Source organism: Moschus berezovskii, chromosome 6, assembly GCF_049115385.1.
Source record: "Moschus berezovskii isolate FMDL1 chromosome 6, NW_MosBer_1.0, whole genome shotgun sequence".
Taxonomy (NCBI): Eukaryota; Metazoa; Chordata; class Mammalia; order Artiodactyla; family Moschidae; genus Moschus; species Moschus berezovskii.
The window spans coordinates 14,652,563-14,678,368 of NC_142465.1; the positions used below are offsets into that span (position 1 = coordinate 14,652,563).

The window sequence follows — 25,806 nt, forward strand, 5'->3', positions numbered from 1 at the left end:
CATTTTTGAATCAGAAAAACTTCTGAGTCTCTGAGTCTTTTCGGCAAACACATTCTTGTCTGCAATAAAGAACGCCGTTAGATTTCCCCAAAGGCCTCGGACTCTCCTGAGAAGGGTGTCAGTGAGTTACTGCAAATGGCACGCAGCACGTCTAGAAGGCCCAGCTTGTGGGGAACACTCAGGGGTGTGAGTAATTGGCAAGTTCATAGGGAAACAAGCAGAGGGCAGCTTGCACTTGCCGTGCCTGATCCGAAGACAGGAGCAAAGCATGGGCACCCTAGTGATATCTACCACCAAGGACATCAAGATAAAAGGCTGAAAATGTCTAACAAATGTAAATCCATCAAGGGCATTTTCTAGGCTTGTAGTTCCTAAATCCTAATCCAAACTAATTTAAGCAAGTATGGTTTTGCTTGAATGAGTCCATCCAAATAGAAATGTCTGGTTCCTCCTTTATAGGTTTTATATCTTCAACCGTTTCAGTTTTGGCCTCATAGGTAGAGTATGTTTGCGTTTCTTAGCTTTGTGTCTTTCCTACTAAATGATATCCAAATGCTTTCCTGTCTTGTCTTCCCACTGTGTCTTGTTTTTCAAGACACAACAAAAATTCTTTCTCTCTGAAACTATCCTACCTGAACCTGGAGGCAATATTTAGTACTTATTTTTTTAGGCCCCTCAGTACCAAGCAATTTTCCCTAGAATATCTTTAACATTTTGCTGAGTCAGAAATTTTGTTAGTTTTATTTTTTGTTTTGAGGTCGAAAACTCAACACATAGTAGGTCTATAAGAATCTACTGACTGACTGCCGACCCTAGTCCCAGGGCGTACACAGTCCCTGATCTCATGCTCTTACAGTTTGGGAGAACAACTTGTAAATCAACAAATGCACTAAGATGTTAAACGCTAAGAAATGAAATTCATTATTCAAAAATCTACAACCCTGGGGTCAGTGAGGTCTCTTTCTCCATATTTTTCCCAAGGTGGATGGTTCATTGCTGTCACTGAAGAGAGACTTTATTCTCGGACCACTTAGCCTAGGAGGCTATCTTGGAACTGCCAATTTGTAATGTGACTATTTGAATACCACATGGTACCATTTCCTCTGTCACTCAGGCTGGCCATTTCAGTCACCTTCCATTTAATGCCTGTCTATCTCCATTCTTACTTCTTATTGTATCTTCTTTCTTTCTGTTTTCACTGCCACTGTTCTTTTTCTCAGTCTTGTAATTGGCCTTACTCTCCAGGTTTCTTACCCTTGCAGTACATTGCCATGAAAAACAAATCTGTAAGAGCAGACCAGGTAATAAATACAATGAGCTCTGAGGTGGGAATGCTGGGGCTGGATTCCTGGTGCCCTGCTTCTTAGCTGTGCATCCACAGACAAGTCACTTTACCTTTTTGTAGCTCAGTTTCCTCATGTGTAAGATAAAGCTGATAACAGTACCTATCTCAGAGGGTTGGTATGAGAGTTAAACAAGAAAATACATTTAATGCGATGACAACTATAACTTGTACAAAAGAAACAGTCAATAAATGTGACCTATTTGTTATTGAACTGTCCTCTGAAAATCCTTCAATAGTTCCTCAAATGCCTACAACACAATCATCAACTTGGATTACAAAGACTAAACCTGTTTTAGTCGAGATCTTCCTTTCTAATAATCTTCCCTGACTTCTAATTAGACCTGGAAACTTACTTTGCCAAATAATTTGAACATGAATAATTCCATCTTTGCAAGTACCATTTTCCAGCAATAGTAAGTTGTTTCTCATCTTTAATGATCAAAATCTTGAGTGCTCGTTAAGTTGCTTCAGTCAGGCCTGACTCTTTGCGACTGTAGTCTGCCAGGCTCCTCAATCCATGGGATTCTCCAGGCAAGAATCCTGGAGTGGGTTGCCATTTCCTTCTCCGGGTTATCTTCCCGACCCAGGGATCGAACCCAGGTCTCATGCCTCAGAGGCAGATTCTCTACCATCTGAGCTATCAGAGAAGCTCTGGGACACCTAAATCATAAAACATCCTCTTATTTTTGATCATCCCAGATCCCACAATGACTCTTTTATCCTTCAAAATCTGGAAATTCATATTGTGAGCGTCACTCATAAAGACTGTTCCCTTCCTGCCTGCATGTGTGTTCAGTCATGTCCGAGTCTTTGTGACCCCATGGACTCTAGCCTGGCAGGCCACTCCATCCATGGAATTTCCCAGGCAAGAATACTGGAATGGGTTTCCATTTTCTACTCCAAGGGATCTTCCTGACGCAGGGACTGAACTGTGTTTCTTGCGTCTCCTTCATTGACAGGCAGATTTTTTACCACTGTGCCACTTAGGAAGCCCATTAATGGCACCAAAAGCATAACCTTCATCTCCCTCCCAAGACTAACATTCAGGAGTAAGAGTTTACTCTTCCACTGCACCATGCATCTTTGCTTGATCTAGCCAAGAATATATTTTGAGAGATTGCTATCTCGTAATCCATGAAACGCTCAGTGTTGAAAACCACCCACGATCGTTGATCGAAGGTTGACTTTTAAGTATTCTATGTTTTTGTTAAGATCCAACTACTTATTACATCTTAATAAGAAGTAAGACTTTTGCTTAGCAGTTACACAGATTGGCTGCAGAAAGAGATTAAAATGTCCTCTCTAAAATTAAATATGATATTTTATAAATTGATTGGCTACTACCAAAGCTTTTGTTCAAACTCATTTGTAGATCATGGCAGTGAACTCCCAGTCTGCCTCTTCGGTGGTATTCCCTACTTCTCATCCTTGTTCCAACTCCCAGAAAGACCTTTCTAAACACAAATATTTTTTTAAGGGTTGTCTGCTTTAAAAACTTCCCTCCCCCTTTGAAGTTTTTAAAGCAGGCAACTGAAAACAAGCTTCCCAGGTGGCACAGTGGTAAAGAATCCACTTCCCAATGTAGGAGATATAAGAGATGCAGGTTCAATCCCTGCATCAGGAAGATCCCCTGGAGGAGGAAATGACAACCCATGCCAGTATTCTTGCCTGGAGAATCCCATGGACAGAGGAGTCTGGTGGGCTACAGCCCATGGGGTCACCAAGAGTTGGGCATGACTGAGCACACACACACAGCTGAAAATAAAGGTCACAACTAAAAAGACCCTTGGTGAAATGGCCCTTGGATTTCTCCCAGCTTCTTTTGCTCAGTCAATATTGCAGTGCTTGCTATGTCCCAAATACCTCATTCTATTTTTTTACCCTCCATGACTTTGTATATGCCTTCATCGTCTGCCTGGGACATCCTTCCTTGCATCATAATTGTGGCAAACTCACACTTATCTTTCTGACTCAGTTTAAACTTTATCCTTCCTGTTAAGATTCCAAGATCTTTCCCAGGCAGAATTCATTTCCTCTTCTACACAAATATTATAACTTGTAAATATTCTAGTTATTGTACTTGCTATATTTCTCATTTATGATTTAATATTGTATTTAAATGTAATTAAAATGTATTACAATTGAATACAGTGAGTAATTGAACCTGTTGTACTTTCTTATGTATATGAACCACCTCATATTCTGAGATAAAATATCATGGCTTGAAAAATTAAAGTTTCTGTAAGCAGATGAATCAGGCTTTGGATATTAGATAACGATTGCTGGCATGCATTTATCACTTACTCTGTGATAGTAAGTGACAGTGTGAAGCACTATCCTTAGTGCTTTATATGTGTCAGTCATTGAATCTTCACCGCCATCCGATAAGATCCATGCTGATACACATTTGCAGATGAGGACACTGAAGACGAGAGATCACTTGGAACACAGAGTCAGGGAGCCAGAGCCAGAATGTGAGCACCAACAGCCCGGTGAGAGTCAGCCTCTTAACCCCACATCATCCTCCAGCTAGCTAGCCTCTCTGAACTTTCCACAGCCATGAAAGGAGGATGGCAGCAACCACCTCTTTGTTAAAATGAAAGGTAGTGATACTCTCCCACTTTTACTTCTCCTCTCATTGTTCATTCACGTGTAGACACATTGATTTGACTTCTGGCAACATGGATAGTCTTTACCACCTCCACCATCACACGCTTCAGTCCCCAACACTATAGACAAAAAAGGAACCTTCCTCTTCTTGCTGTTTCTTATTAAAAACAGGTTCTGCATCTTGGCCAGAGGAAGAAAGTTAGCCCCATTTGTATAATCAGGATGGAAAAGCTGAATTTGTAATTTGTTTCACTTTAATTTTGCATTATTGTAATACAAAGTAATTCTCTGATTGAAAAATTTATCTTTAGGGTTTATTTATTTACTGTGGTATACAGCAAGTACTTACTTACTGATATAACCAGGAGAAATAAATGACTTGATAAGAACCAAGAATGAAATGTAAGTCAAAATAATTTAACAGTTGAACCTACTTCTTAACAGTATAGTACAGAGAATAAATCTTCTGTACATAGTTCTAAAAGCAAATTTACATAACTTCGCACTATTGTTAATTACAAAATGTATCCTGTTCCTATAAACTTCAACAGTCAAGAGGGTAAAGAAAACATGATCTCTTCGAATTTCAACCAGACAATGGGTTATAATGCCATTATTCAGAAATTTATATCTATTGACCAATTCTGTGAGAATCAAAAGTACAAAAAAACTGTTTCAAATTCTGGTCAGTAAATATGAAGGAAACAGCACCATGTCAATTTTTTTAAACATATGCAAGCTGAAAATATATATCTTAATTAACATAATTATTCTAAATAGAAATATATTACAAATCCCAATCAACTGCTTCAGACATTGATTACCTAAATATACACATTTAGCTCCACAAAATTAAGAGTTTCAAATCCAACATTAGCAAGGTTGACTTGATTTTGAAAGGGCAGCATGCTGTGATTCTGTATGTGGGTAAATGCAAGTGTATGTGCAGGCAAGTCCTATTATGGCACATTTTCACTTGTAGTATATATAGAAGTCCATTGCACATTTAAGCAGTGCTTTATTTAGATCCTCAGATACAGGCTACATTGCTTGGAACTGAAATTATTTGAATACATAAACATTAAGTTCATTCATGTTGAAACATTTTTTTTTTTCCTGCAAGCTACTTGAAATGGAGTGCACAGCCTCAGGAAAGAAATATATTTGTGAATTTGAGTTGGGATTTACATGATTTCACTCCTCACTTTATTTTGAATTTAATTACTTTCAAAACCATTAAAAAGGTGTAAAAACACACATGCATGCACAAATGTGATGGAGCAATGCAATTACTCATGCTGTTATTGAAAGCTAGAGGGGCTTGTATTTCTTTCCAGTAAACAATTTCACTTTTGCAATACACTGTGGTCTGGTCTTCCCAGTCCCTTCTTGATTGTTAAAAAGGAACTTACTGGAGAGACATTGGTACGTTTTCAGGTTTATTTGGAGGCCATTTAGACTAAATTGCTTTGGTGCTTCATCTAATTTTGAGTCCTCCTTAAATCAGATTTGAAGTTTATAGTTCTAAGCTTCTGAGATTATTTTTTTCTCATACTCTTGTGAGTATTAGGAAGTTGGCAGAAAGTACAGATAATATAAGTCATTCACTCAAAGGTATGCAGAAAACACATGGAGCTTAAAGTCTTGTCTTCTGTTCCTAATTCAATATTTTCTTTCCACCTCAAATCTTCCCACGTCTGTACTATGTTTGAACAGTCTTCTCCTGACATTTAACTTCCCAAGCTTCCTTTTAGCAATTGGACCAAGGAAATTATTTTGAGGTCTTAAAAAGTAGGAGCATGGGCAAGACAAGAAATTAAATTTTAGAATTAAGGTAATTATATCAGTTTCTTAAAGTCCACAGATACTGATGTATTATGAATTTATTATTTTTCAATATTTCATTCAAAAAGAAAAGGGAGAATAAAGTTTTATTTCTTGGCATTATTTTCCTCATGAAACTTAAAATCATTAGAAAACAGAAGGCCACTATTACATGATGACATGTAAATAATTCTTTAAAATCCAGTGCAGAGTATTGAATATTTTTTAAAAGTAAGGTCTTACAACTTGCATTGGCCAATGTAGTTGAATAGTACTCCAATCACAGCTTGCCTTGCATTTTCAAGAACACTTTCTAAAGCTTTCCTTAATATCATAAATTATCCTAACTTAAGAAAACATTGCATTGTTAAATAATTAGTAGTAGTAATTATATCTTAGAGTAGGAAAAATATAACAAATGTAAACCATACTAATAAAGCACATGACCTTGTATTGGTATATAAAATACTAGTGACACTTCCATAGCTTCCTGAATAATTGCATCTCATTGGAGCCATTTTTATTTGCTCCCTCAAAATGTTTTGCTTAAGGTGTAAAAATCAATACCTCTCTCATTCTAAAGTGTTTTACAGCTCATCATGTTGTACATGTGGGCATTTATAGAAATGTTAATACTTTATATTATGCATAAACTGAAATCCACTTGGTTTTAGAAGTAAATAACATATTCTAAATTTAGTTCAAAAAGCAGGATTTGAAATTCGGAACAGTAATCTTAGTCATACACCTTTCAAAGCTTTAAGAATTAACTTGTAGTATAGGAAACAGGGGAAAGAACACACAAGACCAAAGGGTTCAGCCAAAACCAAGGATTACTTTGGAATCTAAATGTATAAGTTCTACTGGGGGAGATTCAACATTTAACCCTCTTCATCAAAGGGCAGTTCTAGTAACTGACAAATACATTTATCTCTTGACTATAAAGCTAGTGGAGAACCACAAAGAACTTCGAAACACACAGGCAGTCAGCCATGCAGCACAGTCAAAAATACCCGAGAGACCTGCAGCTATTACTTAAGCCTCACTGAATGTCACACTAACCCCTGGAGAGTGACTTAAGAACGAGGGAAAATGTCATCTGGACTGTTTTTTGATATGTGTCTAGTAGAACCCAAGAAATTGAAGTGCCTGAAAGGCCAATATGATTCATTTAAATGTGAACATTTCTCTGAACCAATGATTCCTTTTATGGTAAGAAAATGAATACACTTCACAATTTTCATTTTAGGTCAGAGGCAGTGCAGCTTGTGTTACAACTGAAAGGAGAAATACTAAAGATAAAAGAAAAAGAGGATGGTGCTGAAAATAAACATGTTCAGCAGCCATTGTGATTCAACTTACCCTGATGTGCTTTTCATGAGATGAAGGAGGACAGATGAAAAAGAAAAGCACACAAATGTTAATGGATACATTTCAATCCAAAGAAAGCCATGGAAAAAAACAAAAGCATCATTTCAGATGTGCTGAAGCTCAGATACGAGAAAGACATGGTGTTCTCTTTTATTTTGTTTTAATTTCACCATGACACACTTACTCACTGCATCCAAAAGCATAATCAGGCTGAAGGCAGTTCTAATAGTTGACCAGTAGTCTGTCTCTTGAAAATGAGCCACTCTGAAACATGCATGACCACATTTTCCCAGCCTATAGTAAACCCCGGGAGGAAGTCAGGCAGCTTGTTAAAGAATATTCCTCACCTCAGGCCACTCAGGTTATTTTACAAATAGAAGCAGTAACCTATTAAGTGGTGCTTGGGATCTCAAACAGATTTATAAGCTTAGAGCTTAAGAAAAATACAGACTTCTGGAAAGGCAGTGACTCGCAGAAAGCATGGGCTTGAGGGTGGGACTATCTGGATTCTAGTTCACATACATGGTTTGGTCAGAATCACTGGTAAGGTTCTGATGCTCAATCTCCCAAACTTAATTTGAGGCAAGAAGAAATTTTCACACCCCAGATCCATAATTTTATTATTATATTACACAAGTTGTATAACAATAATAATAACTATGTGCCAGTAATCAGGCCATGAAAACGTTCTAAAACATTGATCACTCTTGTCCCCTTGCCACACTAATTCTTCCTCCTCTGTTTGAGCTGGCAACTGGGTGTCTTTAAGTAGACACATTTATTTATCTGGACAGATGTTGATAAACATTGCTCTGAGGGGGAAAATGAACTAGATTAGTTAACCAATGTTACCAGATGTCATCACAAAAATGTGGATTTAATTGTCGTGTTTGAAGTAGCCCACTTGTTCCCTGGGTAGAGTAGTGGCACTGGGAAAATATGGAATTTAAATAACCCAATAAAAAGCCATGAGAATATTATTTTAAATTTTTTATAAAAGCATACTAGACTAATTCTTAGAAAAATAAAATTTTACTACATAAAATATAGTCAGTGTAACAAAATATGAAGCAGAGATTCCTACCTAAGAAATGAGGCAAGTTAGAGAGTTCCTTTTTTAAATTACAGAATCATTATAAAGAAAAGCTGAAAGTGCAATGAACACCCTGCACGTGCCTCCTCCAAACGCATTCATTCAGAGAAACTGTGTATACTTTCACTAAATGTGCATTTTGGAGAAATGCATGTTCTTTGACCTTTGCTTTAGAACAGCTGTGACAAGTTTTTAAATTTTTCACATAAACAAAAACATAGTGGTCCATACAAATTGACATCGCAATGTCCTAAGAAATTTAAGGCATATTTCTTGCATCATATAAGCAACAAAAAGAAAATTAAGACCCAAAGAAATACATTATAGGTAGTTAGAATGATTTTCCTGTCAACATACCTGTGAACTCTTTGATGAGTTCTGAGAAAAAAGCAATTTCTGAGCTTTCTATGAAAACTATTTTTCATGAAGTATTTGGGGCCAGTTATTACCATGGACAAAATAATCTTCCTTAGCCTACAAGCTTCCTAGGCACTGCTCTCCAATAAGTTGAATAAATCTGCACACAGTGGAATATTGATATTTTTCACATATTTATCATTTTTAAAATGGGAAATCTATACTTAAAGAAATACCCTAAATATAAAAAATAAGAGAAATTGTGTAAAGAAACAGGAAATACAAACATATGACTCAAAAAGTATTGCTTAAAGTTCTAATATGTTTATCAGCATGTGTAAGTTATCTGACTTCTCATAATTTTTACTAACTTTCTTCTCCTCCACAGCCAATTAATTTAAGAGCAATCTTGACTAGCTATTTCACTTTAGAATTAAGTATTTCAGCTCATGACTTTCAAAAAGACATTCTGCAAAGGACAAAAAGCTGTAATTATAAATGACTCTTAAGAGAGTTTGTGATAATATAAATTCATATCAGAGGTAATATATATTTGCAGTGCTTTTGGTCTAGAGAAAGACAGTTTCTTCTTATAAAAATTGATATTCTTTTCTACATGCAAATATTTATAGGAACATATAACTTATTTTTTTCTTTCTACTCCAGATTGTCAAAATAATGAGAATACCAAAGAGATTCTGTCAAAAATTAATCTTCTTCAGTTAAAGACCATTTAGTATATAATAGACAAATATCAATTTTTCACTGACCTAGAAAAAATAGGTTTTAAGTTACCCTCTAACCAATAAGAACAAGTCAGTTATTGGCACAATATTTTCCTTGGTAACATCAGCATACATCCAGACACAAACAAGAAGATATTATCAACTAACATATATCTTATATTCAAAAACAGGATTCTTAAATGTTTAATTGCCTCACTTTAATCTTCTAGATCTTCCACTGAATGAATGGGTCTTCTATTTATAAACTAGTTAACTGTGAATGCAAAATTTCACATTAGAAATATTAAATGAACCTCATATGTGGAATGTAGTTGCCTTTTGCTTCTTAAAGTTCAAGTTGATGACTCAGAAACTGTTTAAATCAATTGTTAACACCAGATTGAGGAGTGAACAGGTAGAGACTGAAGTGAAGAAGTAGAAGGAAGAAATGATTTCTTTTAACAGGTGAGACTTGAGAATGTTTAAATGCTGGTGATGACCACAATCCAGAAGAGAGGAGAATTTGAAGTACAAGTGGGAAACTGGCACAACCAGACAGACAAAATGAGCAGGGATGGTCTTAAATGAGAAGAAATTAACCTAGTCTTCTGTGTTAAAGCAGGATGGGGGCAAGAGTTAGTGTGAATTCAGCAGCAAATAATTCAGAGGACTGAGATGGTCTCTTTATCTCTCCCTCTAGAGCAGAATGTGAACGCACCTGCAGAAGATACAGGTCTGAGGACAGTGGAGGTCTTTGACAAAGGTTGCAGAGAGGAGAAAGAAGACTGGTGACAGAAAAATATTGGGATTACCTGGCAGTGTTGAATTCCCACATGAAGCTGATTCAAATTCTCTTGCATTAATTTTCTCTTGTAGCACTCAGGTAACCCAAATGTAGCCATGGAGAAACAAAATTCATGGTAGCTCTAGTTATGATATGGACATAACCAAATGAAAAAAAAAATGATGGGTTTGGAAATTTTGAGCATGGTGAAATTATGGTCAGAGGATCCAAGCGAAATAGGCAGATAATAGAAGAGGACTGAATGCAGCTGATGCACTAAAAAGTGATAGAAGTTTTTAAAAAGATGATAATAGAAGAAGTTGATAAAACAAGCTGAAAGGAGGAGATAGGAAGGAATGATATGCATGAATAATTAGTAACTTTTGAGTAGGGGTGATTTGGGAGTGATGACAAGATTCAGAATATAACATGGGATGTGTCTGACTTGGAAGAGAGAATGACATTGGAAGTAATGAAGCCATGAACTTAAAGGTTAAGTTGTGAACAGCTGATTTATGTGGATAAAACAGCACCCAGGGGTGATGGCAGAAACTGCTTTATACAGTGATGGGATACAGATAAAAATGAATAGCCAAGCACATTTCTAGTGATCCTTATAAATGAATGAAAATGATTCAGAAGTGTTAAGTATGGTTTATTATACTTCTTCAGAAATAATTTTTCTTAATTATTAATTAATCAGTTCAGTTCAGTTGCTAAGTCGTGTCTGACTCTCCACAACCCCATGAATCACCGCACGCCAGGCCTCCCTGTCCATCACCAACTCCCGGACTTCACTCAAACTCATGTCCATCGAGTCGGTGATGCCATCCAGCCATCTCATTCTCGGTCGTCCCCTTCTCCTCCCGCCCCCAATCCTTCCCAGCATCAGAGTCTTTTCCAGTGAGTCAACTCGTCGCACGAGGTGGCCAAAGTATTGGAGTTTCAGTTTTAGCATCAGTCTTTCCAATGAACACCCAGGATTGATCTCCTCTAGAATGGACTGGTTGGATCTTCTTGCAGTCAGTATTGAATCCAAATAGCTGAAGTATTTAAGACTTTTTAAAAGAGATTGAGAAATCTTTGTTTTTTCAAGAATTTTGTTATTCTTTTGCCTGTGATTATATCCCAGTCAAGCCCCAAATTAAAAATTTAAGTATGTAGAATCTGAAATAAATACATTTAATTGTATGCTGTATATATATGTATATGTATATATATATGTATATATATATGTACCAGTCAGTTCAGTCGCTCAGTCGTGTCTGACTCTTGCGACCCCAGAGACTGCAGCATGCCAGGCTTCCCTGCCCAATACCAATTCCTGGAGCCTACTCAAACTCATGTCCTTTGCGTTGGTGATGCCATCCAACCATCTCACCCTCTTTCATCCCCTTCTCCTCCTGCCTTCAACCTTTCCCAGCATCAGCGTCTTTTCCAAGGAGTCAGTTCTTTGCATCAGATGGCCAAAGTATTGGAGCTTCAGCTTCAGCATCAATCCTTCCAATGAACACCCAGGACTGATTTCCTTTAGGATGGACTGGTTGGATGTCCTTGCAGTCCAACGGACTCTCAAGAGTCTTCTCCAACACCACAGTTCAAAAGCATCAATTCTTCAGCACTCTGATTTCTTTATAGTCCAACTCTCACACCCATACATGACTACTGGAAAAACCATAGCTTTGACTAGATGGACCTTTGTTAGTAAAGTAATGTCTCTGCTTTTTTAATATGCTGCCTAGATACATACGTCTGTGTGTGTGTTCAGTCACTAAGTTATGTTCAACTCTTTGTGACCCCATCGAGTGCAGCATGCTAGGCTTCCACGTCCTTCACTGTCTCCCAGAGTTTGCTCAAATTCATGTCCATTGAGTCAATGATGGTATCTAACCATCTCATCCTCTGCCAGCCCCTCCTCCTTTTGCCTTTAGTCCTTCCCAGCATCAGTTTTATATATATAAAATATATATACATGCATACATACATTTTTTGAATGAAAAGTCTCTTGTAATCTATTTTTTTAAAAAAATAAAACCCTGTCAATAGGATATAGAAAATCACTGACCTTAAAAATGTGGAAACAAGGTAGGTAGAGAAGCTTGCTTCTGAAAGGCTAACTTTAAATAACTATGGGGAAAAAGCACATTTTCAAAGGCCTTATAAAAATACCATACAGAGCTAATATAAGATTCTATATTACGGAAACAAATATAGAGAACACCTTTTAGATTAAGATGTCAGTCAGCACCCCACTACAGTACTCTTGCCTGGAAAATCCCATGGGCGGAGGAGCCTAGTGGGCTGCAGTCCTTGGGGTCGTGAAGAATCGGACATGACTGAGCGACTTCACTTTCACTTTTCACTTTCATGCATTGGAGGAGGAAATGGCAACCCACTCCAGTGTTCTTGCCTGGAAAATCCCAGGGACGGGGGAGCCTGGTGGGCTGCCATCTATGGGGTCGCACAGAGTTGGACACGACTGAAGCGACTTAGCAGCAAGCAGCAGCAGCGGCGGCATTATATTTAAATGTACCTTAATTAGTCACTTCTTTCTTTTAATAAAAGAACTTAATCATCCTTGCTGTTAGACACTGACTTTGAAAGTTTTATTGGGATAAATAATGTTATATTGATTCAAGCATTTACATTTCTTACATAACTTATTAGTAATCATTACTACACTTATATCAAACTTTGGTGATAGTATGTGTGGCTAATTACATCAGAAAAAAATCAACTTTATAAAGTAACTGCACTACTTTGAAATTACCTCTGTTTCTCATTCTTAAATAAATGTTTGATTTGAATACATTTGTTGCTCATTTGGAAGGATGGGATGGGGTCAGCTAAGAAACTATTCCCGATGGAAAAAACTATGGTGCTCTTTTCAGAGTATAAAGAGAGAGATTCTTTTTTGACTCCCCATGGAGACCATTTAAAATTAGATAGAGTACTCAAGATCCAGCTGAAAGTTTGGACTACATAGTCTTTAAATTGCAGCCTTATCCTGAGATTCTAAATAATTCAGTGAAAATAGGGCTCCGGAGGTCTGCACCTCTGTACACCACAGTGCTTGGAAAGCTGTGTTTCTTCATGTGTGGAAGCAACAGCATTTCTACCTCAAAGGCTTTGTGAAAACTAAAAGACACAATACCTGTAAATGTATAGAACAGTGTCTAGCATACTGCAACTACTCAATGTGGTTATTAAACATTTATTACATAGAAAGAAGATCATTATTATCATTACCACACAAAGGCTGAGGAGGAAAACAGAACAGGATATACACACACAAGGAGACAGAAGTAGTCATAAAAAAGACAGAGATATTAAGTATATTAAGAACAGAACTTGCAAGATGGGAAGCAGAGACAAAGGGATAGATAGGAACCAGATAATGTGGGGATTTAGGGACGATATGAAGGCATTTGAAGGTTATCCTAGGGATGCTAGGAAATGATTGAGGGATTTTAGGCAAGTTTAGAAATAATGATTTAGATAGATTTCTTTAGTTGAAGTGTGAAGAATGAATTCGAAGAAGGCAAGACTAGAAGATACTGTTTTAGTATGATGTTTTAGTATTTAGATGGCCTGAGCAAGAAAAGATGAAAATCAGCAAGCTTGAGAGATTTTAAAGAGCTAGTATCTAGAGCCACAGGGAGGTGACAGTGACCTTGTGTGGAAGCGCACAGAGGGAAGAGCAGGGGTAAGGCAGGGTGAGGGCAGAGATGAAGCCCTGGTTTCTGGTTTGGTTAGTTTGTGGAAGTCACTGCCCTAGTTCCTGTTCCATATTCTTAGGTTTTTGTTCTTCTTTTTCCACCCAGATTCTATTTATGTGTTCAGTTATTCAGAATGCATGTCTTGAGTACCTACACTGCGCCAGGCACTGCACTTGTTTTAAAAAGCGGAGGTTCTCTGAGTCCAGCTCTTTGAATTATATAGAGAAACACAGGATCTAGGGCAGGGGCAATTTGAAGAGCATGTAATTCAATTTCTCAACTGAACTCTGACTCCCTCATATAATAATCTTGCCACATTCATATGCTTGGCAGGTCTATGTTGGACTTAATCACGAGAAATAGCTCTCTTTCTTGGGGGTCAATTCTTTCTTCTCAGATCTGTGACTGCTGGCAGTCCTCACTTATACGCAGCTCACATTTATCTGTTAACAGCCTTTCACTTTGGGCCCAAGATCTTCTCATGCAGCCAAAAGAACACATTTGATTGCTCTTTTTTCTTCGGAGCATCTGGATCTTTGTTATCCGTAACCCACAGATCCCTAATTGTTTCCAACACTCCTTGAAGGCGTCCAGTGTCATCTTGCTATGCTGATCATGTTCTTCTGAATATATGCTTGTTTGAATATATCTGCTTCAAGCATATTTCCCAGAAATTAACACAATATCCAGCTATGTTCTGGTCAGTACATAAAATTTTGGCCTTATCAACTGCTTTTTGGGTACTTAAAATCATTAATATCTTTACCAGGCATTGGCAATTTGTCTTTTTTTATAGAAACATTTTTCTCAGGAGTTGCAGTTAAATTATTTAGAGCCCCCTATACACAGGCATTCAGTATATACGAAGTTGGATGCAGATTTATTAACATATTAATGACCCTGTTAAACTTCATCTTCTTAGATTTGCATCTCTCTTCAAAGGTTTCCCTTAAACAAAATTCTTTATCTAAACTTAACTATGTCTTCCAGCTTCATGCTTTCACAAATATCATATTCATATTTAAGTCAAATATTAAACTGCCGAGTCCACCAACTTCCATTTCACCCAGTCATCATGAATTCACTTGTCTAGCCCCTGTGATTACAATGACTCCACCAGTTATATTTTCGTGTTTTTAGTCTCATTCCAATCTTATGTTCGTTTAGAAAGTAATGAAAACACTTTGCTGAACTCAATATGTGGTATTTCTACGGGCTTTTTCTCATCTACATGTTTAGAAAATGTCTGAAAAGTTTAAGGGCACAGTTTATTCTTAAGGAATTCCATTTATTCTTGGTGATTGAAAATCCCTTTCTTACTGTTCAAAAATAACCTATTGGATGTTTTATGTTTATTTTGAAAAACCAACCAATCTAAGCAGGGTGTCAATATACAGCCTTAACTTGGAGAACATCCTTTAAATAAGAATATTAAGTGGTTTTAGGCATATGGCACTCTTCTTATTCTGCTCAAAGGCCAGAGATTTAGAGAAAGGATCATGGACACTGAAATACTAAAGTGCAATAATTAGTTTTCATGACTGTCTCTCTACAAGCTCTTTGAAGAGTAGAAATGTATAATTCAAATATCAGTCGTTTCTAACACAGTTCTTGGAAAAAAATAGGCACTAAGCAAATGACTGAAAAGTTATCATTTGCATGTTTCATTAATCCAGGATTTACTTCAGTCAAGAAAATATGGATCTTTTTATAAAAGGAGGTCATTTTTCTGGTACATGTAACTATCTTGAGTTTTCACTTACTATTATTAATTTTTATTTTATTTTTTTCATTTTCCATGGGCAGAAAATACAGAGGCTATACAGGGATTCTGATTCTATTGATACTTACTCTGTAATCTATTAACTTTGCACCACAGCTTCATAACAATATCTCTATTTTTTCCATGTTTTTTTTCCTTCCTCCAAGAGGGCACATTGGTTTTCCTTAGATTCCTTTTTTCCTAACAAATTTCAGTAGATTTTGGCCTTTAGCCTTTGTCTATTATTATTTTTTAGGTTCAGGGAAGTCTTAGAACTGCTCGTGGCAGGAGCTTGGCAGGACATGCATGATCAGATGGTAAGGCAATGATAGCTCTAACTCAGTGCAGGCAGAGAGGGCAAATTTCTGGAGCTCAAAGCTGAAAACTGAGATATATTTTCCCAGATAAATACTGAGAACACTGGGTTTAGATTCTGAAATAGTCTACTTTATTAGATCTTTTTGAGTTGATTACCCTAGAGTGCTCCCTTTAACCATGTCTGTACTAAAGGAACGCTTGACTATAACTAATTGATTCAAGTACAGATATCTCTTCCATGTTAGGCCAACCAGATTCTTTCACCCAGGAGCTTAAAATGTATTGACAACACTCGAGAAAAGCATTTCATAATCTGTCATGGTTGAAGTTTTAGAGTGGTCCTGGCTCTGTTGTTTCGGCAATTTCTGAGACATTCTAATATCCTACAGGTGAATTTCTTTTTTTTTTTTTTTTGGCTTTATTCAGCCAAACTTAGTTTCTGTAACATTCTTCAAAACATATTTTTGTGGAGGGAAGCAAAGACATTTACCTTCCATGTATATGACCTTACTTAGATGGAAAAATGTATTCAAAGCCTATAACACATGTCTTACAGATTAACCTCTGGAATACAACTCTTTTATAAGTTTAACTTGGCACCCAGATACTTAATAAATATTTATTGAATGAAAGAATGTTGTGGAGATTCTGTGATATCTTTAGTTATGAATATTTTCAGTGATATTTATTTTGCTTAGAGATATGCAAGCTCTGAAACTTCCAAATGCTAAAGATTAAAAATGCCAAGTCTCAAAACACATTAATGTTTATGCACTGAAGGAGACCCTTAGGAGTGCAATAGAAGTAAATTAACTAAATCTATAGAGCTTCCCTTTTATGTCTTTGATGTTCTAACATAAAGATTCATTGGTAGTGATTGACTGTGACTGTTATGCTCCAAGGGTAAAACTGCTTCTCTGGAGGATGCTGCTGATTGCCAAGTTGGAATGTTAATTTCATTTTAATGATGTTGAAAAATAGATTTCAAATTCAGAATCCATATTCACTTCATGTGGTATCCATTCAGGAGAGCATAACAAATCTAACATATGATAATATATTACCTATACTGTAACTAAAGATTAAAATGATAAATTAATATATTAATATTCAAATCGTATCTTCCAATTTAGTCTCAAAATACAGATTTCAACATGCATATATGTTTTAATAAAAATTACACTGTATTAAAGATGTGAGAGGAAAACATTAGCAGGTAAAAAACATACAAAAATTTAGGATTTATATTTCTGGAGCTCAGTAACTATTCACTGGGTAACTGTTGATTTTAATATGCTTACTATCAAGAGCTGTCATGAGTGTTAGACAAGTGTATTACTACTGAAACAGACAACTGCTCTTTAATCTCGTCAGTCTCTGTAAAAATAAGCTTCTTAGAATCAAAGTTAAGCCTAGAAATAAAAATCTTTTAAGTCAAATATATGTAAAACAGTCTAACAAGTCTTTAGATTGAAAGTAGAAAAATGAAACATAGAAATTATTTGAATATAAATGTCTTATGACATTTCTGAACCTCAGGATTAAATGAGAAATCAAGCTTTCAGGGAAAGAGAAAGGAAAATTCTGTATGTTATACCAGGAAACAATGACAATCAACTGACATTAGACATAAGTGGAAGCCTAAAGAGTAGTATGTTTAAAGCTTGAGGGGAAATTATTTAAAACTAATACTTTGACAATTTTCAATTAATTCAGGTATAAAATATATTTACAGATCTCATGTATGGATGTGAGAGTTGGACTGTGAAGAAAGCTGATCGCCGAAGAATTGATGCTTTTGAACTGTGGTGCTGGAGAAGACTCTTGAGAGTCCCTTGGACTGCAAGGAGATCCAACCAGTCTATTCTAGAGGAGATCAATCCTGGGTGTTCACTGGAAGGACTGATGCTAAAACTGAAACTCCAATACTTTGGCCACCTCATGCGACGAGTTGACTGACTGGAAAAGACTCTGATGCTGGGAGCGATTGGGGATAGGAGGAGAAGGGGACGACAGAGAATGAGATGGCTGGATGGCATCACCGACTCGATGAACATGAGTTTGAGTGAACTCCGGGAGTTGGTGATGGACAGGGAGGCCTGGAGTGCTGTGATTCATGGGGTCGCAAAGAGTCAGACACGACTGAGCGACTGAACTGAACTGAACTGAACTGAACTGAACTGAAGGATATAGGAAGTTTGTCATAAACCTTATCAACACATTTATAGAGATGGTGATATGGGAAATTAGCAGCTAAATATATTCCAGGAGGAAAAAAAGGGTAAGAAATCTGAAGAGGTATTAACACATATAATGGATACTTCTAAAGCTCTTTTATAGGCAAAGACGCTAAGGACAAAACTTCATTTCTTTTTTGATGAGTTCATAGTTATTGATTCTAGAGTAACATATTTATGGAATCATAATGATGCAAATGCTATTTTTAAGAAGAAAATCCCATGGACGGAGGTCCAAGGGGTCACAAAGAGTTGGACACAACTGAATGACTTCACTACACTACATATACCTTACACTTGTACATCCTGGAAACGTGCGACTAGCATTTCTTTCTGTGTCAAGTGACTTTAGCTTGGGGGTTCAGTTTTAGGAACCTCCTTTCATTTCCATATACCTAATCTGTGTTCTCACAGCTGCATCAGTAACAAAGCTGACTTTTTGATCTCTTATTGTCTAACTCCTCTGTTTATCAGCAAATAAATTCTAAACTTTGGCAAAGAACAGAGTTTCTATTTACTGGGTACTAAAATATTAATACCAACAACCAGATTCTAAGAGAAGTTCAGGGAGTTAGGGAATCAAAGAATACTTATAAACTAAGGTTTCTGGTGAGCTAGGCCATGTACATTTTGGATAAACTGCAGTAGCTTGTTTTATAAGGTGCAGTTATTTTAGAGTTGTGTGGTTGACTTTAACTGGCCATCCTGAGAAAGAAGGTTTTGGGTTTAGTCTAAAAAAAATGCTGGAGAGTTAAGATAGGGAAATAGGTTCTTGAAGATCAGGATGGAAGGTAAAAAAGGGAAGAAGTGAAGTTCTCAGGTTTAGTTTAAGCATAACAAAGATAGTCAATTGATATTAAATTAGAAAATATGCTTGCCATCCGATGAAATCAAAGGATGATGGAAAAGACCTCACATAGTAGTGACACATTAAGAGAACTGGAGAATCACAATTTTAATATGGAGACATACTGAAAAAAATAAATGACTCAATCCTTTGAGACTGGGAGAACGATACCACAAGGCTACAGAAACACTGGCCCAATTTTAAAGGGGAAGACTAGACAAATTAGTGTGAAGTACCCTGAGTACTGGAAGGACTGATGCCGAAGTACTTGGAAGTACTGATGCCGAAGCTGAAGTTTCAATACTTTGGCCTGGGAAAGAGTGAGGGCAGGAGGATAAGGGGACGACAGAGGATAAGATGGTTGGATGGCATCTTGGATTCAACAGACATGAGTTTGAGCAAACTCTGGGAGATAGTGAAGGACAGGGAAGCCTGGAGTGCTGCAGTCCACGGGATTGCAAAGAGTCAGACACATCTTAGCTACTAAACAACAACAGCTCAAAGAATCACCAGATGAGTTTCAGTTTGACATAATTATCATAGGTATTAACTGTATTCCATATAAGCCTGCTGAAGAAATTTATGGAATTGAAGCTTTAAAGGAAAGTATAACAAAGATAAGATGTAATAAAAATGAACCAGGAAGAACAAAAATAGGTTGACTTTAGACCTTCAGGTTAGATGCTGTTCTGAGGGAAGAACAGCACTTGTGTTGTTAATATACAACTCAGGAAGATAATACTCAACTCAAGAATTTTTAAAACAGTAGATGGTTTAGCAGATCTGGTAGTCTTGATTTCCTATTTCTCATCATAGGACAGTAGCTAGAAATAGAAGAAAAACAAATGTCTGTACCAGGAAGCAAAGCAAAAGCAGAACAAAGTAGGAACACAGACCTATAAGATGTTTTAATCTCTCTGTCTTTAGTTGCAGGATGGTAAGTGTACCTCAAATTAGACCTTTGTCTGGGACTGCCAACGTTGTAAATTTCTGAACTTGGCAAGCATTTAGACTATCTTGAATTCTGCTCTCTGATTTCTCTCCCATATGGTTTTCAAAATGTGTCATAAGTAACTTATTTAAAGATTTCAATCAATTAAATTTAAATTCACAGACTGTCAATCAGAGATACCTGATATCTTAGTAAAGTTAAAAATAAGATTTTCCAGCTGTGCTGTTTCCACAGGGAGACTAATGGAATGAATCTCTGATATGAACCTTGGTACAGTGATCGTAAGTACTGTGTCCTGGACACGTCATTTGGCTCGGTCACTGGATAGAAAAACAACTCGTGGGAAACCATAGTCATTGCAACCATGTGTGTACAAACTATCGTGTTTAAAAATTTGAAATTGTTTTCTCCATTTTTGTGTGTGTGCATTATTTTTTTAAAAAAATGTACTTGAATTTTTTTTCCATCTTGAAAGTAGATATATGAAATTTGAACACAGAAAAGAGTAGGATTCATTGAAGCACATTTAAAGAGGATATAGTGTCTTTTAAACAAAATACATGAGAATTGTTTAAAGAAAATTTTAAATGCATCAGAAAATTTGAGAACATGACCAATGTTTAAGCATGTAATTAGAAATTTGATAGAAGTAAAGCTTGAAGCTGTATCATTTAAAAATAATTTACCTTGCTTATCGTGTAAAACCCATTACATGAGGACACGTGACTTTTTAGTAACCCAGAAACCCAGGCATGATGCCAGAGAAGGCACGGATAAGTGTTAGCACTTCCTTATATGTCTTACAAATATAGGCTGAATATCTATGCTTATTGGTCTTTTGCTATGAGATGGTCAATAATAAGAGAGATGCTTTGGTCTGTTCACTAATTAGCAACACTTTGCCTTGTATCCATTTTAACTCAGATACTATTATTCTATAGGAAATAGTTGTGCTAAGGAATGTTAGCCTTTGTTGTATTATGGTTTGTTCTTAATATTCTTCTTGATGTTCAAGCCAAGGACTCTATGTACTACATTTTAAAATTATATTTTGCCAAAATGTATTTCAAAATGAAGTAATGAAGTCAAGCACAGGAAGATCTTTAAACCAAGTCCAGAACTTAAAATCATTTTTTTTTACTGTGAGGATACTTAGGATTTAAGGAATAATTCCATAAGATTAATATCCAATCAATCTAACAGTGTATAAACTTAACAATTCCCATACTTTAATTCTAAATTTATGATTTTGTTAGATCTTGGTATAACTGGAATTTTTAACTTTAGTAGCTGTTAAAATTGACATTTAACTTGGGCTTATAAACAACAAATGAATTTTGTGAGGCATTGCCTCCATACTGCCTTATATGTAAGATGAAAAATGGCCAGATTGCCATTATTTTTAAATATTTCATTGTGGGAAAAATGAGAATTAACTTTTTAAGGGAAATAAACTAAGTGCATTAGCCTGGCTAGGGTTTGATTATTATTACTACTTTAGACATAAAGCAATCTCAAATAAATACATTGAAAATCCTTTAGACTTCAAATAAATTTAATATTTAAATATATACTTTGAGTGACCAGTAATTAAAAAGGTAATATTTATTAGTATGGAATGTGATTGAGCATTTAATTGCATGCAAGAAAGAATGTTCCCAAGGTCACTACTTTTATCTGTATAGCATTTCTACTAAATTTGGATATACAATTAATTTTAGTAAGTAGAAAGTTAATGCAACAGTTATACTAGTGGATTCTTCTACAACTTTTAAATACACATTTTTTTTCAATATTAGCAAACATCTGCAAAGCAAGTGAAAAGGGAAAATATGAGGTAAATTAATTAGCATAGTATAGACACATGCATGTCAACAATAATGATGACTAGAGCGATGAACATACTTTCATAGGAAAGAAGGTAAGTATGAAAACTACAAGCCTAACATAATAAATATTTGTGAGGGAAGAAAAGGAATAACCAACCAATAGATCCTGGAATAAAGAGAAATTCTTTGTATTTTAAAGAACATGGTCTAAAGGTGCTATTTCATCACTGAAAATGTTACTATGCATTTAAAAAATATGTTATATAGAGACCCAACTTGTGTCTAACAGCTGCTGAGACTCCAAAATTGCCAATTTTGCAAGTTCATTTAAATGTTCCATATTATATGTGAATGAAAAAATATACTATCAGTTTCCTGACAGATGAAAAACAATCTGTTGTGGTTCTAAAATAAGTTTACATTCAATCAGTCAGAGAAACGGTCTCCTTTTAAATACTCCATTTTAAGAGGAGGTTCTTTAATTGTACAAAGTTGGATGGTATAATCTCCATTTTATCATACCAGTTCGGTAGTGATTTCAACTTCAAATGGAATATCACATTATTTGTAAGGCTACATTTAAATATTTTAAATATATTTGAGTTTTGAAATAAAAGCTTTGATCTCTTTAAGAAAAACTGTTTCTTTATACTAAGGACCAAAATTTTTTAAAAGATGATCCTAACCGTAACACTGAACACCAAATAGTTTCAGGGAATACCAGGATAACACTGGCCTCAGTCTATTGTTTTGTTTCCAATTACTCTGTTTTTAATTCCTCACAAACAATGATACAAAGTAAGTAAAAGTTAGACAGAGAAGGGAAAAAAAAATCTCCAAACCTACTTTTTCTTCAGTCTTCTGTCCTTCTCAGCTTGAGTTCCCAGTTTGCCTAACCCCAGGGACTCCTGAGCTGCAGCTTCCGTCTCCATAAAGCCTCCTGTGAGGAAGTAACCATTCGTATTAGGTTGGTTACACTGTGTCAATTCTGAAATCACATTTTTAAAAGCTTATTTGAGCAACTGTTTAGTGTCATTGTTTTTTCTGTTTTGGCTGGTCTTTGTATTTCCAAGTCAATATGCATCAGTGGCATGGGTGTACACATAAACACACACCGAGAGAATGGGGGAGAGCACCTGTTAGAAAAAGGTAGGCCATTCAGTCACACCTAGCAGCAACTAATGCATGTGGCCTGCAAACTGAAAAACACTTAAATATATAGTCTGCAAGCTTCAAGGTTTGTTTTTCTACTTTTCTTATGAAAAATGAAAAAAAATCTGTGCAGTGTGTGAGGGTTTTTTTCCACTGTTTGAAATATTTGAAAATTTTCATGTATGATGGAATAAATGATAGCCCAATGAGCACAAACTCAAGTGTATGTCTTCTATTCCAAATTGAGAGAATGGAGAGATATTTGCTGAGTTAAAACTTTTTGTCTTTTGCCCTCCTCTGCTAACCTGGCTGACTAACCTGGCTACTCCTTCAGTACAAACCTGACTTTCAGAGCTTACTATGTTCTGGAAGGCTTTGCTTTGTTTTGTACTTTTAATCAAATACCTGAAAAAAATTCTAAATCTTTCTTCAAAAGGCCCTGGTAAGAATTGTTTTCGCCAAGCAGTTCATAAACTATTTGATGTAGTGTCGGAAATGGCAACCCACTCCAGTGTTCTTGCCTGGAGAATCCCAGGGAGGGGGAGCCTGGTGGGCTTCCGTCTATGGGGTCACACAGAGTCGGACACGACTGAAGTGACTTAGCAGCAGCAGCAGCAGCAACATATCATTGATGCTAAAGCTGAAACTGCAATACTTTGGCCACCTCATGCGAAGACTTGACTCACTGGAAAAGACTCTGATGCTGGGAAAGGTTGGGGGCGGGAGGAGAAGGGGACGACAGAGGATGAGATGGCTGGATGGCATCACCGACTCTGTGGACATGAGTTTGAGTGAACTCCGGGAGTTGGTGATGGACAGGGAGGCCTGGCGTGCTGTGATTCATGGGGTCGCGGAGAGTCGGACGCGACTGAGTGACTGAACTGAACTGAACTGAACTGAACGTATCATTGTTCATAAATTATCTGTTGTAATTGAAAAATGAAAACTTAAACCTGGGCTCTGTTTTCTCTCTTCTATGTGTGGAAAACATTAAGTCAAAGTAAATGAAAAATGCTCATTATTTTTAAGTGGGTTAAGGTATACATAAGCCTTTAATTAAAAGAGATTTAAATTCCATTTAAACTCAAGATTAGGTAGAGAGATTTAAGCTAATACTCTTACAAAGACTACAAAAAAACATTCACCAATATATCAGTAAGCATGTACTATTAAAGACAATTATGTTGTAATTGTTTTTCATAATTTATTTTAGAAAATAATTTAACTACTCAATACTATTAGTTTGGGAACACTGTCATAAATAAGTTAACTTCATAGCCCAGTTATTCTGTTATTGAACTGAATAATTGCAAGAAAGTCATCTTCAACTGAAAACATATTGATTGCTATCTAGATCTTACTCAGGGATTCAGAGTTTGAGGAATGAAATTTACTTTATTCAATTATGCACATAAGCAATTAAAACTTAAAGAGCTTTATATTGCGAATCATTTTCATTATTGGTATCATTAGGGAAGTCATCTACTAGTTGACTAAAGTACTCTTAGGGAATATTTTTAAACGTGGAAATTTCCACTATGCAGAATGAGTGAATATTTTCATTTTATTTTTCTCATTGGTATCCTTGCCCTACTGTACATCCATAAATTACTATTCACCATATGCAATTAAGAATAAAATTGCTCTCTGGTAATATAAATGTAAATGAATAGTGATTCACTTAAAAGTCACAAAATTCTTCATCAGTCCAGATGGGGACACAGAGATTGATGAGTAGACCTATTTCATAAAGAATGAGATATTCTCAACCACTACATGGTTGGAAAAATCAGACTTTTTATTCTTCTGAAGAAAGAATATATAAATTATGATTTAAATTTTTTACATTTTAACTAGAGAAAAGAACATTTAAAAAAGTTTAATGTTCTAGAAGAGAAACAAAGAGCTCTAGAGTAATTTTGTAAAACAAACTAGATCCAGAAAAAAACAGTAGACTTTCCTTCTCATAAATACAGATCTAAAAGTAAAAGGCATGAGGGGCTTGGAAATACTCTGATCACTTCAAAATCTAATATCCTTTAAAGAAATCTGATAAAGAGTGTTGCTACATCGTGTTTGAAAATGCCAATAGAAAATGACACATAAGTCACAGTAGGCAAAATTAGTTTCAAGTGGCATGGGCTGTACCCTTAAGCAGGAACAAAAGTCTCATTATGTGCACTTTTAAGCCCAAATAAAACTTTTATAGATGAGAAAAACATTCTTTCATAGCACTGATCCAGGAGCCCCATAAATATCAGGTTCATCTCTCCAACCATCTGACAAGATAACCATAGGGTTACCTTAGTCAAACCTTCTAATGAACTATGAGTGATTATATAAATCTGATGAGAGTCTGTCTCAATTTTTCCTGGGCATCAGTGGGCTCCCGTGGCCATGTGGACTTTAGGAAAATCTATTCATCTAGATCCATGTTTTATTCATTTATCACATATAGCTATTGAATACCTGAAATATGGCTGGTCCAAATTAAGAGCTCTGAGTATAAATTACGCTCAGATTTTGAAAACATAATGCAAAAAAGAAAATAATATATCTACTTAATAATTTCATATTGATGTCTAGTCAAGGCTATGGTTTTTCCAGTGGTCATGTATAGATGTGAGAGTTGGACTATAAAGAAAGCTGAGTGTCAAAGAATTGATGCTTCTGAACTGTGGTGTTAGAGAAGACTCTTGAGAGTCCCTTGGACTGCAAGGAGATCCAACCAGTCCCTCGTAAAGGAGATCAGTCCTGGGTGTTCATTGGAAGGACTGTAGTTGAAGCTGAAACTCCAATACTTTGGTCACCTGATGCGAAGAGTTGACTCATTTGAAAAGATCCTGATGCTGGGAAAGATTGCAAGAGGAAAAGGGGACGA

General features: G+C 36.1%; 2 protein-coding genes across 10 annotated transcripts in view; one reads left to right on the forward strand and one right to left on the reverse strand.

The window, feature by feature from the left end:
- ACSS3 (acyl-CoA synthetase short chain family member 3) overlaps positions 1–18,616 on the forward strand; it is a 234,622-nt gene extending 216,006 nt beyond the window's left edge. The window contains exon 17 of one of the 2 annotated variants that reach the window (XM_055395766.2): positions 17,644–18,616. The gene's annotated coding sequence lies outside the window, so the exon portion shown is untranslated. Of the gene's footprint in view, positions 1–10,025; positions 10,711–17,643 lie in introns of those variants that run through there. The other variant, XM_055395764.2, reaches the window with a different exon arrangement.
- PPFIA2 (PPFI scaffold protein A2) overlaps positions 1–25,806 on the reverse strand; it is a 500,869-nt gene that overhangs the window by 42,988 nt on the left and 432,075 nt on the right. For 7 of the 8 annotated variants that reach the window (XM_088836831.1, XM_088836832.1, XM_088836830.1 and 4 more), the window contains one exon: positions 22,620–22,713. In XM_088836831.1, coding sequence (XP_088692957.1) covers positions 22,620–22,713 — 94 coding nt within the window. Of the gene's footprint in view, positions 1–7,141; positions 7,151–22,619; positions 22,714–25,806 lie in introns of all 8 variants that reach the window. The other variant, XM_088836833.1, reaches the window with a different exon arrangement.